Source organism: Neopelma chrysocephalum, unplaced genomic scaffold (genome assembly GCF_003984885.1).
Source record: "Neopelma chrysocephalum unplaced genomic scaffold, ASM398488v2 Primary Assembly neopelma1_102, whole genome shotgun sequence".
NCBI lineage: Eukaryota > Metazoa > Chordata > Aves > Passeriformes > Pipridae > Neopelma > Neopelma chrysocephalum.
Genome location: NW_020897765.1, coordinates 493,144 through 510,027, shown reverse-complemented (window position 1 = coordinate 510,027; position 16,884 = coordinate 493,144). Strand labels below are relative to the sequence as shown.

At 37.9% G+C, this 16,884-nt stretch overlaps 1 protein-coding gene across 5 annotated transcripts in view; it reads left to right on the top strand.

Annotated features, from left to right (window-relative positions):
• The window catches only part of MYO3A (myosin IIIA), a 119,892-nt gene that overhangs the window by 14,981 nt on the left and 88,027 nt on the right, over positions 1-16,884 (top strand). For all 5 annotated transcript variants that reach the window (XM_027695694.1, XM_027695692.1, XM_027695691.1 and 2 more), the window contains one exon: positions 16,734-16,838. In XM_027695694.1, the coding sequence (XP_027551495.1) occupies positions 16,734-16,838 (105 nt within the window). The remainder of the gene's footprint in view (positions 1-16,733; positions 16,839-16,884) is intronic.

The following is a 16,884-nucleotide window of genomic DNA, read 5'->3' as shown; positions in this document are numbered from 1 at the left end:
ACAGTGTGGTGATTTTTGACATATCTCGTAAATTTTGGTAGCTCTTTTGTATTGCACTCGGTCATATTTGGATTTTAGGGAAAAGAGGCTAATCAGGTTTGAACTAGGCTAAAGTAAGTGGCTGAGGTACAGTTTGGAGGCCAAAAGGGACCAAGTAGCTAAAAAGACTACCCTATTATACTGTTAAGGGTTCTTGGGAGGTTTTAGTCCCAATGTTGGAATTATCATAAAGTTGTCATACCTCTTAAGTTACCACCTATTCTGAATACTGGAAAAGACCTTGGATGGGTTTATGATGAAAATTACTGCAGTCTTGGTGTGAAATATTCTACCCCACCTTCCATCTCTGTTCCCCCAAATGAATCTGTTCTTACATGATTTGGTACCTGTTGAACCTGTGGTCTCTGGGATGAGATAGTTGGACATTCCATTTTTAACTAAAATTGGCATTTTCATGTGCTTCTCGTTCTGAGATATATGTCAACAATGAGGTAGGTAGTGGATATTCACAGTTCAGGCTGAAGGTATTGTCCTCTGACTAGAAATGATTAAAGCAGATGACTATCAAGAAATAGTTACCTAAAACTAGATGGAATTTAGAGCTGACGTATTGGTGTGGGTCATCTGACAGTTATTACTATGTTTATAGAAGCCAAAACCAGTTGCTTCAGAATGATGGAAATTATCTTCTAGAGAATAACCCTGGAGAAACATGACATTTCTTCTGAATTTCCTCACGTAAATAATTGCCTAATAGCACATGCCTTCATAGAAAATATTTTTTCCAACTTTAAGTGAAATTCCTCATTTTCTACTGAACATTTGAATTTAATTTTGTTTGCTGTGTTTCTGTCTCTGTGGTTATGTGCTTCTAACTGATCTTGTTAAGCATTTTGAAGTTGCAGTTCTGTAAGCTGGAAATATGCTTCTGAGAGAGTAGGAGCTGTTGTTCAGGGTTTTTTTTTCTTTTAAAGAAACAATTTTATATATATATGCATATATATATATATAAAATAAAGTATCAAGGGATAAGTAGCCAGTCTCATACTTTGATTTAGCCTTTCAGTGTAGCTCTGCTTGGTTGAAAATGTACATAATGATTACTTAGGAAAATAAACAACTTTTTTGCATAACACACTTAATGTTACACTCTAGAACAGTAACTGTAGGAGAATTATAAAGTTACCATGTTGTGCTCATCTTAACACATGTGAGAACCTAAATCTGAGGTTAGTATAGAATATGAATTTTAACTAATAATTAAAAACTAGAGGAAATAATAGTGTGAGGCCTTTTAGCATCTTTAGCATTGGTTTTGGTAATAAAGGAACCAAACTTTCTCAGTTCAATATTTTTAAGGAAAATACCTTTGGGAATGAAGGTGAAACAGGAATACACCTGTACAGAAGAACAGTACTCTTGACTCTCAGTTCAGAAATGCCCTTATCTCTGCAGGCTGCACTCAGATAGACTGAACATCTGTTCCTCTTAGGGCTGTTCTAATCACGTTTATAATAAAGAATACTGCTGGAGGGAGGATTCCTGCCAGGTGCATTAAGCTTCATCATGTGCATCCAGAGACGCAGGCAGAAGACACTGGCCTATTGAGACTGTGTTTAAAAGAAATCCCATGAGTATTATGCTTGGAATGAATCAGCTTAACAGTTTCATGTCAGCAGACATCAGCATGATGACACAGCTAAGGCAGAGTGTGCTATAGCCCATTTGTTTCTGCTCTGGATGTTAGTTCAGAAGGGAAAATGTCTGAGATAGTTGGAAATTAAATGATGGAAGATGGAGCAGAGAGGTAAGTCATATCAGGCCCCACAGGTGAGCACGTAGGTCGAGGGCAAGTGGGGAGAACAAGTGGCACAGCCGTTGCCCGAGATTTGTTGCAAAGAACAACCCAGTCAAGAAAGAGTGAAGGCTGAAAATACCCCAGCAAGGTAAGTGGTAGGTGTTACAGAGATTTTACTTGCTACTGTAAGCCAGAAGCCAAAATCATAATGCAACATATTTCCATAGTTTGTTTCCTACAGAGATCAGGTGGAACTTTAAGAAGCATCTTGGTCCATTTTCAAAAGACGCACAGTTATGCATGCCGTATTTGAGATGAATTTGGGTTTATGAATCACATAATTAAAGTAGTATGTTTGATTGTTCTCGATATATTTTTATAGGAAATAGAGGAAACGTGCATTATTTTTATAATAACTTTTTAAATTATTATTTAATTAGTTAAAACTTACCTTGGTAGGGGAAAAATTTTGTAAGGAGAGACTTTCCACCCAAAAATACAGTTTTGTAATACCAAAGCATTTTGTAGCAACCTCTCATTTCTGGAGAGGTAGAGGGAATTGCCAAGAAGTGTAACACAAATAGATTCCTTTCGCTGCTGAATGTCAAGAAGACTGACAAAATATTCTTTCCAGGTGTTTTTCTTCCTGTAGTGTGAACATTTCAAGAACATTTGCCATGCCCTGCTGAGTTAGACCAATGGTCCATGTAGCACAACGTTCTGTCTCCTGTGGTAGCACTAAAAGATGTTTAGGAAGGGTCTGTTGTCCGATTTTTGCAGTCCATTTCCTTAATGCTTTCCAGCAACCATGAATGCTGTATTATGGATGTCCCAGACTGTTCCATTTAGTATCTACTTATGGACGCACTAAACCTGATGATGATACTGCCATGCTATACAGTCTCCTCTTAGAGCATGCAAGTTTAATTTTTGTATCTATAATATATTAATTTCTGTTTACATAATATTCCACATAATAGAATATAATGTTTTCAACATTATGCAAACATATCCAAATCTAATTATTTTTCAGTGTGAAGAAATTTAGAATCCTGTTCATTTGAGAAGGAGGAATATGTTACACTTTCCAGTGGACTGCAGGCTCTATTTTCTGACCAGCTCTGTTGTTAGAAAGTACCTTCACAAATGTTTCAGTAGCTAGTGCAATCTGTGCAGTGCTGGTTATGCACAATCCAGATTGAGTCGACCTGATTCATCTTTGTTCTCATGTAGAACCGTTTCTTGATCTAGTGTAATCTTCATCAGAGAAATCATGTGCAAGTGTAGAGTAGCTTATGCTTGGAACCTGCTTCTCTGAAGAGGTGCCATTTTAACCTTTCCTTTTCCCTCAACCTTTTAACATGGGAAAAATAATTAAATAAATTGATAACTTAATAATTGTGCATTGTTGCAGGCAAAGTGGTATACTTTGATTTTCATCTTCTGGATGTTTCTTTGTGTTAACTGAACCTGCTAACCAGACACTGATAACTCAAAAGAATTACAGAAATATTACCATGATGAATTATTGTGATTCAGTTGGCAGTTATGTTTGCTAACTTAAAATTTGCCTGGAGTGGTTAAAATTTGTTACTTACCTTTGATCTTTTAAAGTTAACACTAAGAGAAGAAATTTTAAATGTACAAATATCTAAATTCTCTTTTTAAGTCCTTGGGATGCTTCTATTTGTGATACCTTTTTTTTTTTTTCCGGAAAGAAAAAGTCTTAAACCCGGTAAATAGAAGCTCTCAAGAGTTTGAATTAAATTAGAATATAGGAAACTGTAGTGCATCAGTTCACCTGCTACTCTTTCTTCATAGACAAAATACAAACCCATAGTTCATCAGAGTACGGACATAGTAACTTCTATGGGTAATTGTAAAGGTAGCCCCATACGGAAAAAAAGGAAAAAAGTGCCAGTATATCAAACTGCCAGCCTGTTATACCAGGGTAGTGTCAGTCCATTGCTACTAGTTTACTTCTAATGGCTTGCCTGGCCTGGGGAAGCTTGTGCATCTAGGATGTCAAAATGCTTGTAACAGGGTAAGAACCGAAGAGAACCTGTCTAACAGACTGTTGCTGTGTTACAGGCACAGATTAGCCCACCAGTGTAGTTCCTACTCAGTTGCCAATTACAAGGGCAGTTGCATTCATCTGGTGAGTCACTTAAATATAATGAGTGTGTAACAAGCTGAGATCCCCTGATAAAACTCCTTTCTGGGTTTGTGGAGATCCTTTAGAAGAACTACCATTCTTGAATTTGCTTCAAGATGGAGAGCCCAGCACAATGTGGAGAGTATCAATTACTCACTCCTTTCCAATGCTAAAAGTGACCCTTCATAACAGAGAGCTTTCGTCGAAGGTTTAAGCAGTAGAGCGAATGGCTTTGGAAAAGGAGAACTGAAGGGGTAACAGAAGTCAGCTGTGATCTCAGGCAGCTGCAAGCATTTGTCAACATTGTAGTACAGGAGTGTTATTAAGGAGGAATTGAAAGAGGATAGTGCTACAGTTTTCTGGGTTTTTTTGGCTGCTCCTTCAAAGCAGAGAGGAAAACATGTTATGCCTACAGATACCCAGTAATGGATACCAGTCCTGTGAGCTGATCAGGATTAGAAGTAGATCTCTTGCTGCATAAGAAATGGTATTAGGACTGCTGTGGGTCTTGACAGTAAAAGCAACTAGCGTAAGTTTGATGTGATTGAGAAGGGGCAGCCAGTGTGTGGATTTAAGGGAATAATGGCATGTTCAGAGATGATTGGATAGGGATAAGTACTCACTAAGGCCAAAAGAAGAAGGTGTTGCATTAAATCTTGGGTAAAATTAAGAATGCTGAACAATACCTGTGCACTGCTGCATCTGGCCTGGAGTGAATCTCCTGTGCTGTTGCACTGTTGTATCTGCTCTTTGGAGAGAGAAGTTTAGCAAATTAGAGAGATGTTTGCAAATCTAACTGTGGTCACAAGGAGAGCCTTAGAATTCATGAAATATGTATAAATTTTCCTCACAGATTCATAAATGAACAGTGACAGCACAATTTACATATGTGTTAGAGAATAATGAGTATAATTAATGCCCAAATCTTGTGTGGCTTAATAGTCTTGGATCCTTCACTGACCTACTATATGTGGAAGAGTTTCTGATGATGTTGCCTTTTCAACATTACATGTAATTCTAATAAATGGTGAAACTCACTAAAGTGCATCCTTCTTTTTAAACAACAAAAGCAAAATCCTCTGCTTTGTTATATAATGTCCAATCTATGGAGTATATTTATCTAAAGAAATACCAGTCTCAGCACGTCCAGTTGCCTTGAGGAAGGGAGATTTTTTTTTCACTATGGAACTCAGATGCTAATAGTGCAATTCTAGGTTGCAGTGTGGTTTCTACAAAAAGGAGCAACCACTGTCCAAAGATCCAGGTATTGTTATTTTCCTTTTGTTTTTTCAAACAAAAGGCTAAAATATTTCAGTGCTGTTGTGTAGCTTAACTTGAATGAGGCTTCAACTGTTTGAGAGCTGTGAATCTAGGTGATGTAAAATATGAAGAGAGATAAGAAACTCCAGAAAAAACAAATACCACCCTGCTCCCTCCCCCCTCCAAAAAACCCCCAACCAAATAAAAAACCAAACAAAACTCAAAAACCAAACAAAAAACCCCAAACCTACCCAAGCAGGCTGGGCACAAAAAAGCAAAGCTGTCTCTTGCTGAGATTTCCAGCACCATGTATGAGTCCTGATGGCTGGCAGTAAAGCAGTTTTCTCTCCATTAGCTTGATCTCTTTCCTCTCTCAGCTAATGGTGGTGTCACTCTTCATGGCACCTCTCTGTGCATGGAAGAGGGAGAGAGGAGCTGCAGTCAGTGTTTCAAGGCAGCTAATGCTTGTTCTTGATGAGCAAAGATGTTTGGCTGAAAATATCTGCAGCCTGCAAAGAAGGCACAGAGCCTGAGGAGTTGCTGATCATGCAGACTAGTACATCTAAAGTTTAGTGAACAAATTCATGTCATTGCAGCTGTTAGGACTTCAATTGTTGAATTCCATTTGACTGAAGATTTTATATAAAAATAATACTGTTCTTGTGAATCAAGAAGCATTTGGACAACATGCTCAGGCACACAGTGTGAGTCTTGGGGTTGTCCTTTGCAGGGCCAGGAGTTGGACTCAGTGATCCTAGTTAGGATATTCTATGATTCTGTAAGGAATGAGTAGAAGTATGAAAACTGGAGTTGTTCTTGTTGCTGTGATAGTTTTAGCAGGAGTGGAAAAATCCAAATTCCACTAACGTAGTGGAAAATAACTAGTCTATTTGGGTTTTATGTCGGGGTGAGGGTGGGGGAGGAAAGCTGTAATTTGCCTAAAAATTAGTACGTATTTCCAATTGACATATATAGAAGAAAAATTAAACAATTGAAAATTGCTTTTGCATATTTCTCAACATGGGTCATTTTTCAGTAATGTGTATGGTTATAATTGCTCCATTCAAACCAACACTGAATATTTTGATCCATTACGTGTCTGAATCAGTCTTGATTTCTACATTTCTAAAGTATCCCTCTTTGCTTCCCAATTATAACAATTTTTCATTCTTGAATCATATCCTATTTTCTCAAGACCAGAAATGTGTGGCTACAACTATCATTTGATGATTCGAAGTTTTACTAAACACTCATAATTTCTCTGCATGAGGAGTATTTCATATTACATTGTGATTTTCACAATTCACATTTTTTAAACAACTGGTGAGCATATGTTATGGCCTACCTTGCTGGAGAATACTTACATACAAAAAGCTGGTTCTGAATAACCTCTAATGATTTTTGCCACCTTGCAGTAAACCAGAAGTCCAGAAAAAATATCCTGAGTTTAACCATTCCGCTATGTAATTAAATAGCATGTGAATACTTTGCCTTTCACATTCTAATATTTAACATAATTTTGCTTTCTGTACATTTTATTTTTTATCACAGTTTTACTAAAAGTGAGGTTATTTAAAAACAAAATAAAACAAACCACCAAAACCCACATTTGCATAGGTTTGGGTTAAATCTGAGATAACCAAACGTCCTTTATCTTTTGTGAGGAATAGCATCAGTCAACATAAGAGTGCTTGGGCTAAGACTTGTTGCTCTTTGCTTCAGACACTTGAGGATTAAACACTTTAATTCAAGTGTAATAGACAATATAATTTTGCTGGGTTTGCTCAGTTTACATGTTGGGTCTCTTTATAAAAAGGGAGTGACCAAAGGCACTACAGCAGTAGGAAGAGGATCTTCTCCTCATTCTCTGTTGGGCAGAAAGGGCTGGAGGCTGCAGACTTTGGGAGACGAATACTATAGCAAGGAACAAGGAGCTGGGATGTGCAGAAAGAAGACAGCCAGGTGTGAGTGATGATGAAAAGTTTCTTGGGCTCAAGAAAGAATGTCAGCATTTGTTGCAGTTCAGAAAGGTGCTGACTTTGCTGACACCAAACCGTGGAAGTATGGAACTGCCTTGCACAGACACAGTGAGCAGAGAGAGATTGGTTTACAAAACACTTTAATTTCAATTCTGTCTGATCTAGTCTCTCTGAGTTAATCATTCCAGTAGTTTATTAAAAGAAGGGGAAAAAAAGAAAAGAAAAAAAGAGAGGCTTTTGAGTTTAGCATCATTTTGGTTCTTATAAAATTATCTTTAAAAATGTCCTTCAGAATGTTCTTGCTCATTAGGGCCCCATGACAGCTACAGAGTGTGTAGCTCCTTTTGTAGTCACCAGAGAAAGGCAGGCATGTCCTAGAGCGGTTAAGCTGACAAGTCCTGCATGCTCCTGCAAGGAGAGGAACTGCCTTTTGGATGAGTGTGTTTCAGCTTCACTCCTTTTGTAAAACCAGCCTTTAGACAAGCCCCATTATTTGGATTTGCACTTCTCCAGTCATGCTTTTAAACTCAATAGGGAAGATTTCTATTGCAGTAATTTAAATTACAGTGAATTATACTAAATTATTGTCTTCATGTAGAAACACACACATAAAATGAGTTATGTGTATTGTGGACGTGGTAGTACTTGGAATTACTGTCTGAACCCTGAATCACAGAGAAATGGTGCTACAAAAGAGGAAGGTGCTTTGAAATGTTTCTTAATTGGTGAAGGCAGAACAAAAGCAATGTGGTTCTGAGCAGGCAAAAAAAGCTGTGAGGTGCTTGCTGTTACCACAGACTGCCCTATTTACTTATGAGATTCTGTGTTTTCTAGAGCCTTAGCTAAGTTTGCAGCAGTCAGTAGAAATACTTCTGTTGATATTATTGATCCCAAACTTAGGCCCTGGTTTTTCTCACTAGCTGAGTGAATGTTTCTGATCTCTAAATGTTATGTTTACTACTGCTCCTTGTGTATAATAAAGCAATGAATTGCAACTAAGTTTTCCCTATCAAAATGTTCTGTCTTGGTAAGCTGCCTCTTACATTTGCTCCAAGAGTCCTGGGCTCTTTATTGACCAGTGCCTTAACGTTTTGTATGTAGGTTAGCTCCGATTTTCCAAAAGGATCCTTCAATTTATTTGATTTTTAAGAAATTAAAGCTGTGTTGCCAGGCTATGAAGCTATAGTTGAAGCTCCTTTAGAATTTCTGTTTTAAATATGTCTAGATCTCAGTTGCTTTACAGAGCACTATTTGAAGTCATGGCTTGGTACCACTTCAGCTGTATAACCTTTTGAGGAGGAGATGTGGACAGGTGATACATTGATTTCTTCATTAGCAACTTTATGGGGAAGTAAATCTATTATAACATAAAGAACACGAATTATGGGATGGTGCAATATGAAGTTTGCTTCAGGATGAGCTAGCAGGGGAATTCAGTTGTGCTATGCCCAGTAAACCTTTTTAACAGCACTGTCACCTACTTGCTTTTTTTCATTCTACTAGAGACAAAACAATATTACAAATGTTTTAGAACAGAAAAAATCCTTCTTTGAGGGATTAGTTCTCTTTGTTCTTCTGTATGTAAAGCCTTGGTAGCTTCATTCAATTATGCTGAGTTTGAAAAAAGAAATTTAGAAAAAGGCAATAATGGCAGAGTTGTGGCTTTTCCATTTTGGCCACAATGTGAGGTGGGGATATGTTTATTCTGACTGAGAAAGATAAGAGTCTGTGAAGGCTGGCATTGCATAAGACGAAACAGGCAAACTTTTCCTCTGGCTGTCTGTCTTGTCAGTGCTTGCGCGTGGCAAAGAAAATGGGAAGTTAAAAGCCAAACTGAAAGGGGAGAAGTCAGAAGCAACAAATAAACACCCGTGAGGCTGTGACTAACACAGCCCTGGAGGTGCTAGATGATACAAGAGAGCAAAATCATAAATACCACATGGTTTGTCATCACTGAAGCTAAATAACTCAGGAATGATATCTGTTTCAGTGATACATTTTGTTCACGCTAAATTGAAAGCAATCAACTTTACCTAAAAGCATGGAGCATTGCTATAGTTTCTTATGGTTATGGATTGTCTTGTCCGGTTCTTAGGAAAAATAGGAGCCACAGTGCACATCTTTCTTCCATTTGAGATGAAATTAAAACTGTCGCTGTGCAGACAGGAGCTGCATATTAAAGCATTTGGCCCATTGAAGAAAATAATTGAGTTCCCTGTAAGTCTTTACAAGGACCTTCAAGTATTTGTGGTAGGTCTTAGGTGCTGCCAGTTGAATGTGCTCTCTGGCAGTAATAGTTGTGAAGATACATCACACTGTAGGCAGAGAATAGGAGTTAATATGGTCACAGCTGATCCTGAGAGATGGTCAGCCTATGGAGTTCTTTCTTGGAGACAGAAGGCAAAGAAAGTGACTCTGGAAATGGCTGTATCAGGTAGATTCTGTTCTAACAGAGAAGATCTCTTTTGAAAAGTTGAAGATGGAAGGAAATTCGAGTGAAAAAGCTCCAAAATTATTGTGTTCACTTTCCTGAGAATAGAAAGGATGGTGAAGCAGCAGGGTAAGGATAATGGGCTTAGGAGAGTATGCTTTACCTGGCTTGGGGTTCTGGTAGCTACCTGTACTTAGGAAAAATAATGTAAAAATGAAGGAAAAGTGCCAGGATAGCTGGCAGTTATTGAAAGACATTAAAAACACAATATCAAATTAGCTGATGCAGAGAAAAAAATAGAAGCGCAGTAAGAGGCAAGTGAGAATGCATCAGGATCTGCTTCTTTTAATATTTCAGAATGCCTTCAAAGAGGAGAAACAAAAATGCTCAGCTAAGGCATTTAAGGATAACCTCTGAGGGGCTGATGTGGAGAGTGGTGAAAAAAAGGTTGCTAGAGAAATGAGATACAAGAATATTTAGTGTATGTCTTTACAAAGTGAGGAAAAATAATGACCTGGGGAAATACAGACCAATCTGCTTAACATTGATACCCACAACAATTTAATGGAAACCATTGTAGAAATACCCAGAACCCAGTAACGTGATAAGTGGTTGATTTGGACTGGGTCAGAACAAATGGTATTAATAAAATCTCTTTGTTTAACAGGATAACTGCTGTAACAGGGGGAAAGCAATAGAAGAGATATGTCTTTTGTAAGGATTTTATATGGTCCCATGTGACATTCTTGTGAGGAAAATGTGGAAATACAGAAATTTCACCTAAACAATAAAGCAAATAACCTCTTTCTCATAAAACTGGACTTAGTTCACTTTTGGGCTGGGAGAGTCTCAAGGTGGGTATCTGCTTTTGGTCTGTTTCTGTTCAGTAGTAACTTGAGTAGTGAAAAAAGTCCACAAAAAAGTTGAAGTGGACACCTAGTTTAATTACAGGCACATTAGAGAATAGCATCAGATTCAGAGTTGTGAATACCGGAGGAATTTTTTTTAATCATAGAAAGGTGATTCATACAACTGCTATCCATAGGAAGAATAAATGGGACATACCCGACCATGCTGTGGTTATACGGAAGGGGATTCTCTGCAAAGTGGAGATTGTTCTGTTCAGCTTTTCCCAGTGAAGACAAGACTTCCAAAGGAATTCTCTCTGGAATCTGGGGGCAAAATATGTCACAAACGTCAGTAGCAAATTGGAGGCAGTCTAAATAGAGAAAACGTGGCTAATTTCAAAATATTACATCAACTAAGTTTGTACAGCCTAAAAAAGGAGGAAAAATGATTTATCATGACAGTAGTCTGACAGAGATGATGTTAAAGAGAAAATTATGGTAATTTATTATCAGATACTACTGGAGGGAAGGGCAAAAATAATGCGATTTTGTTGGAAGCAAAAATATTCAGGTTAGATAGTAGGAAAAATGCTCTATCAGGCTAATGAAACACAGAAACAGGCTACTTAGAAAGATTGGAATCTCCCTCAGCGGGAGACTTTTAGGAGCAAGCTAGACAAATATCTGACATGTCTGAAGGTACCAGGTCTCTATACAGTACATATGCAGTGGACTAAGTAATTTCTTGAGGTCCCTTTTACTCCTCTGCTTCTGTAGTTTTATGGTGATGAAACAGCAACAAATAAGAATCTTCTGTTCTTACAGCAATCAGTACTACAAGGGAGGTACAGTCAGCTCAGAGACTGGCAGTGCTGCTGCACTGCATGCTTAGGGGAACAGGTCAGATTATTGATCTATTCTAAGAACAGGAAAAAAAATAGAGATAAGTGCCTGACATGCTTTTAGCATTCTTATGTGTGATAACATTAAAGCAATGTTGAACTTTTTCATAAGTATGATTCATGCATGCCATAAATTGTGCATATGTGATGTGCTGCCTAGTCATTTATGTCTGTGCAGCCTGTAAAGATGGGGAAGGAAGAAGGAAGTAATTGTAATTGAGCCACTCTTTGCATTCAAGCTACAGAAGTAAGATGAAAGCACCTTAACAACTGCAGGATGCAAGCAAACGTTACCTGACAGCTTAGTACAGATGTATAAGTCCAGAGCAGTTGGATGATTAAAGGCTGTAATGGCCCTAACAGAAGCGTAATTGAGAGTTTTCTTGAAAGGGAAGCTCATACTGAATCCTTATTCAGTGGGCATCAGAATCAAGAAGAGCTGAAGAGGAGAAATGTATCAACTGTGTCAGATGAAGAGTGACTAAGACCTAAAAAGAACACCAGCATGATTGCAATGTGATAGCAATTTTAATTGACATTTCGTGTGTTAAGATCATTTTATAACTTTTTTTTTTTTGCTGAAGTTAGCTTAGCATACTAATAGCTCAGTTAAAGTAACACAGGGTTGTGGCAGATGGGTGGGTGGAGGACTGCATGTCATCCCAGTATGAGTCTTTGCCTTTTTGAGTGCCAGAAAATCATAAGGGAGGAGCCCTTTGCTACTACTGCAGAAGAGTCATAATCACCTCTTTTGACACAGCTATGTATGGCCATCAGAGATACAGCTCTCTAAGGGAGGTTTTCACATGGATCAAGCCTTCTGTGAAATTACTCTTTCCATTGGTTTAGGCATGCAATATTTCCTTAGTTCTTTCCCACTCTTTCTGTTGTCTGAATATCCAAACTAGGAACTGAATATTTTAAAATTCAAGTATTCTGAATCCTATAAAAGTACATCATGGAAGGGACCTTTGGAAGTTATTTGGTCCAGCCCCCTGCTCAAAGATTATTAATTGCAATGTTACAGATTTGCCTTTTCAATTCAAGTTTGAGTATCTCCAAGGATGGACATTACACAGACTTAACTGTGTGATCTGTTCAAGTGCTTAACTCAGTGGGAATTTTTTTCCTTTATGTCCAATAGGAATCTACTATCGGGAATTGTTGCCTCTCATCCTTTGCTGTCTTCCACTGGGAAGATGTCTCTGTCTTCTCCACCCCCTTTTAGGTAGCCTCAGGGGTTCAGTTTACCCTCCTTTTACCTGCTTGTTGTAGCAGGTAATCTTTGCATTCTATTAGTGCAGGCACAGAAAATACTGTTGGTAAAGAAAATACCTGTAAATCACAAGGGAACAATAGAAGAAGTGACTAACATTACATTGATGAAAATTGCTCATGTACAAAGTTATCAAGATGACATTTCTAAATAGCTGCCTTGTGGGAGGATCTCTGTTATCTTCCCTTCCTGTGTCTGATAGCCTGGACATTATAAGTATCCGTCCCTTTAAATTAAGTATATTCAAAGCTTAAAAGAGGGTTTCTGTCTGATACAAGCCACAAGGAATGCATCTGTGTATGCAATAGAGAATGTGTGTGAATGTGTGGGGGTTTTTTAGTGTGGGAGAGAGAAATAGAATTATTACTTTCTCCTTCCAGAAGAGCCCCTGTCTCATGACGGGTGAAAGGTCATTTGATTTGGTGAGTTACTTTGATCTTTAGGGTAGGAAGCAGCCCCGTGGCAGAGCTCAGATAGACATGTAGCTTCTGCTGTATGTCTGTGTCCTGAGTTCTCTGTTCATTTGTTGGTCTCTGCTTATAGTGCCCTTTATTAAGGTATTCTGAGGAGACTTTACCAAATGATGCAGAGTAATGACACAGACTGGTTAGCTTTTTGGTCATGTGAGTTCACAGTCCTTGCAACAAAATAATAGCTATCAGCATCTCCCTTCTCTAGATGCTCATTGAAAACTAGGAAGATCTTTTTTAAAAGTTATCTCTGCCTTCATGATTTCTTGAGATCCAAGCATTATAGGTAGCTTAACTCAAGCACAGTGATTTTGGTAAGAGGCTACACAGGTTTTTTTTAATGTGGGCAGCATGCTACTAAGAAGCAGCAGAGATCATAATTATAAGCTGCAATATTTAACAATACCCCAGGAAACTTTCAGTCTGGCAGTACTGCTAAATAATGTTTATCCCATAATCTCTCGTTAAAGGATTGTATAAGTTAAGGTAATGTGATTTTTTTAACGATTTAGGTTTTTTTACTCCTTTAAGTTTCTACATCATGGGCTAGATCCTAGTCAACATCCCCAATAGTAATTTATCTCCCCCTCTATTCAGATTCCCAAGCAAGCGTGGTCCAGCACTACACTGAGCAGCAGTACTGTAACTTTCTGTAGCTTCTTCTTTTGAGAGGGAAGAGCCTGACTCATTATGATAGGGACTTTTTGAAGTGTTTGTGAATACACATGCAATTTGATACCCTGAGTCAGGAGAAAGAATCACCATTTCAGCTTCCATTATGTGCGTGGTTATAGGGACATGTGGCAGCTTCACCTGCAAAAAATAGACAGCAGAAGTAGGAAATTGGACCAGATACAACATTTTACCCATGAAGGTAAAAATAGAACAAGGTTAATACTAACCTGTGTCATCCTTGTCGTCATCATTCCCCCCTCTCACCCACACAGCGTAGAGCACGCACATACAGTGTCTGCCATAATCTCCTTTTCTAATTGTGGTTGTATTCCAATAATCCCTTTTCCTCCTTATAGCTGCTTGCATTCTAATACCTAGCCTTTTTTTCTCTCTTCCTTGTATACTGGTGGTCTCAGAAAAGTACTAATTGTCTGATGTAAGTAAAAGTACAACTCTTTAACACAGAAATAGCAAAAGAAAAGTTGCCCTATGTGTATGCAAGAACATATGTCTATGACATCCTCAGCTGAACTCTATCTAAGCAGCCACTCTGCCTTGGGAATTGGTGGAGGATTTCTGTGGTGATATGGCTGACTTCTCTGGGTTCTTTATTTCAAGACCTGTTTAGCTGACCTTTTGCATACCAGCTTCAGTTTTGGTTCGGTTTAAAATAATCAGAGTTTTAGTATCTTACATTACCTGATATTTTAGATAAGTGTTATCTCATAATGCAGATATTTATCTCATAATAGAGATTTATATATTATGAGAGTAGTAGAAAAATTAGTTAAAGCAACATGTTTAAGAACGTAAAAATTAACATTGCTGACCGAGGTAAATAAATTCAGTATTTACTGCCTAAACATTAAAGAAGGTGGTTTCTGAGATGCAGTTTCTCCCTTCACCTGCCTACAAAAAGAATATATTCCTTTCTGTGTTGTTTTTTTTTACCTTGAACAGAAAGGCTAATAGGTATCCAGTGTGTAAAGAAAAAAGAGGATCCATCTGTAAGAAGCAAAATTTAAATATTAGATAATGAAGAAAAATAATTAGAAGAATATCATATGTGTAATTTATTTCACAGTTGATTTGTCACTAGTCAGACAGTTTCAGTGCCCTGAATTAAAGTGTATTAAATTAACCAGAATTGTTATAATCCATTTGGTTTGATTAAATATTTTGGCGATGTGGCAAAATTAAAACAATAGAAACCCTGAAAAGATAATGTCATTGTAAAAAAATAACTAACTTGAAAAAGTCAATGGAGAAGGCAGACCAGCATGGCTAATGACAGTAAATGAAATCCTACTTGGGAATCTGATCCTTATCCAGCAAAGCCCTTAATCTCATCATTTAAGCATACGAGTTCTCTCTCTAAGCATGCACATTGTCCCACTTAGGTAAGGGTGAGGTTAAGTGAGTTCCAAGATTGTTGCCATAGAGCTCAGCATATGTCAGACCGGAGCCCTGGCTGACCTGATGAGGGAACCCATCTTGCAGCAAGAGTTATGTATTGAATGGTATTTGTGTAGGCATTCATGTGGTGCAAGTTCAGTGCAACCCAGGGGTTCCAAAGGTAATCAGAGAATTATTGTTATGTTTGGGTACAAAGGCATATAAAATGCTTTATACTGTAAGATGCAAGTCTTTTTGTAATTACAGCACAGAAAAAAATGTAGAGGTATAGAAGAACATATTAAAAATATACAAAAGATTCTGATGTCTGGAATTCTGCAGTTGAAAGGTTTTATAGATAAATTATGCCCCAATTTAAATATACTTCAAAAGTAGTGAAAAGGAATTACTGTTTTGTGCTGTATTTTTAAAGTGTCTTACATGGGTATTTAGTTTCATGTGAAAATCTACTGGATGATACAGTATAAAACTTACAATTTGTTTTACTGTTTTATCAGAAACAGCTATGCCTTTACAGAGGCAATGGCTCTTCAATCAATGAGTATTGTCAGGTGTATTATGGATAGTTTAAGGGCTTAAGTACCAATTCCATCTTTGCAGGTATGTAAGAGCTACAGAGGTACTCACTAAAGTTTCATTGTTGCTTCTTTCTGTGGAAAAATTTTACATGATAAAAATGAACATACAAAGTACTGCAGGTCTAAACTAATCAGCTGGCAATGTGTGCTCACTATCCTTTTCAGAGAGCAAGGCCAGACCTGTTCTTCCCACAGGTACAGGGCAGGACGGGGGTTTGCAGGAGTCTAGCTGGACCTTAGACAGGAGAGAGGATTGTCCAGAGTAGTTTGTGGCTCTGCATCTGCAACGAGAAGCTGATAGGGTTGATGCTACAAGAGCTCTAGTCTTACACCAATGGCACACTTTGTTTCAGTGGGAGATGAGACCTTTCTTTCCACAGTGCTTCACCATCTTCTGTGATGCCCATCCCTTGTGTATCACATCTTTCTACACTAGGAGTTAAGTGCTGCTGGGCAAAAAGGGCAGCTTTCCCCTTGGTGGGGACATTTCTCTGCTGCCTGTCTTCTGATGCCTTAAATCCATTTTATGTTGTATGTAGCTTTTGTACCTGATAATTGATGCTGTAATAATCTGCATTGCTGGTGAGATGCACATGATGAATATCAGAAGCAATTAGTGTGCCCCACAAAACATGCCTTCACAGAAAATTTATTGTACTGTAAGCTGTTTCTGTTTCAGTGAAAAGCAATCATGTATGCAGGAAAACAAAGAGATAGACTGCTGTACGTGTGTTTGGACAAGAAGAATTAAATGTAGAAAGTAGTGAAAAAGAATTGGCAAAAGTTGCTGTGATTGTTGTTTGTATAAATGGTAGACGTAAGGACAAATTTGTGGATTACCAGTTTACTAGGCTACATTTGGCTGCAGATACAAGAACAACTGAAAATCAGATGGCTACTCCAACACTCTCTAATTCCTTTTTGTATTTCCTTGATGTTTTGTAGCTGTGCAATGGTGGATCTGTGACTGATCTTGTGAAGGGATTTCTGAAGAGAGGCGAAAGGATGAATGAACTTATAATTGCTTACATTTTACGTGAAGCTCTGATGGTAAGATAAGCTTTCAGTGAAAGTCAACATTCAGCTCATATTTTTT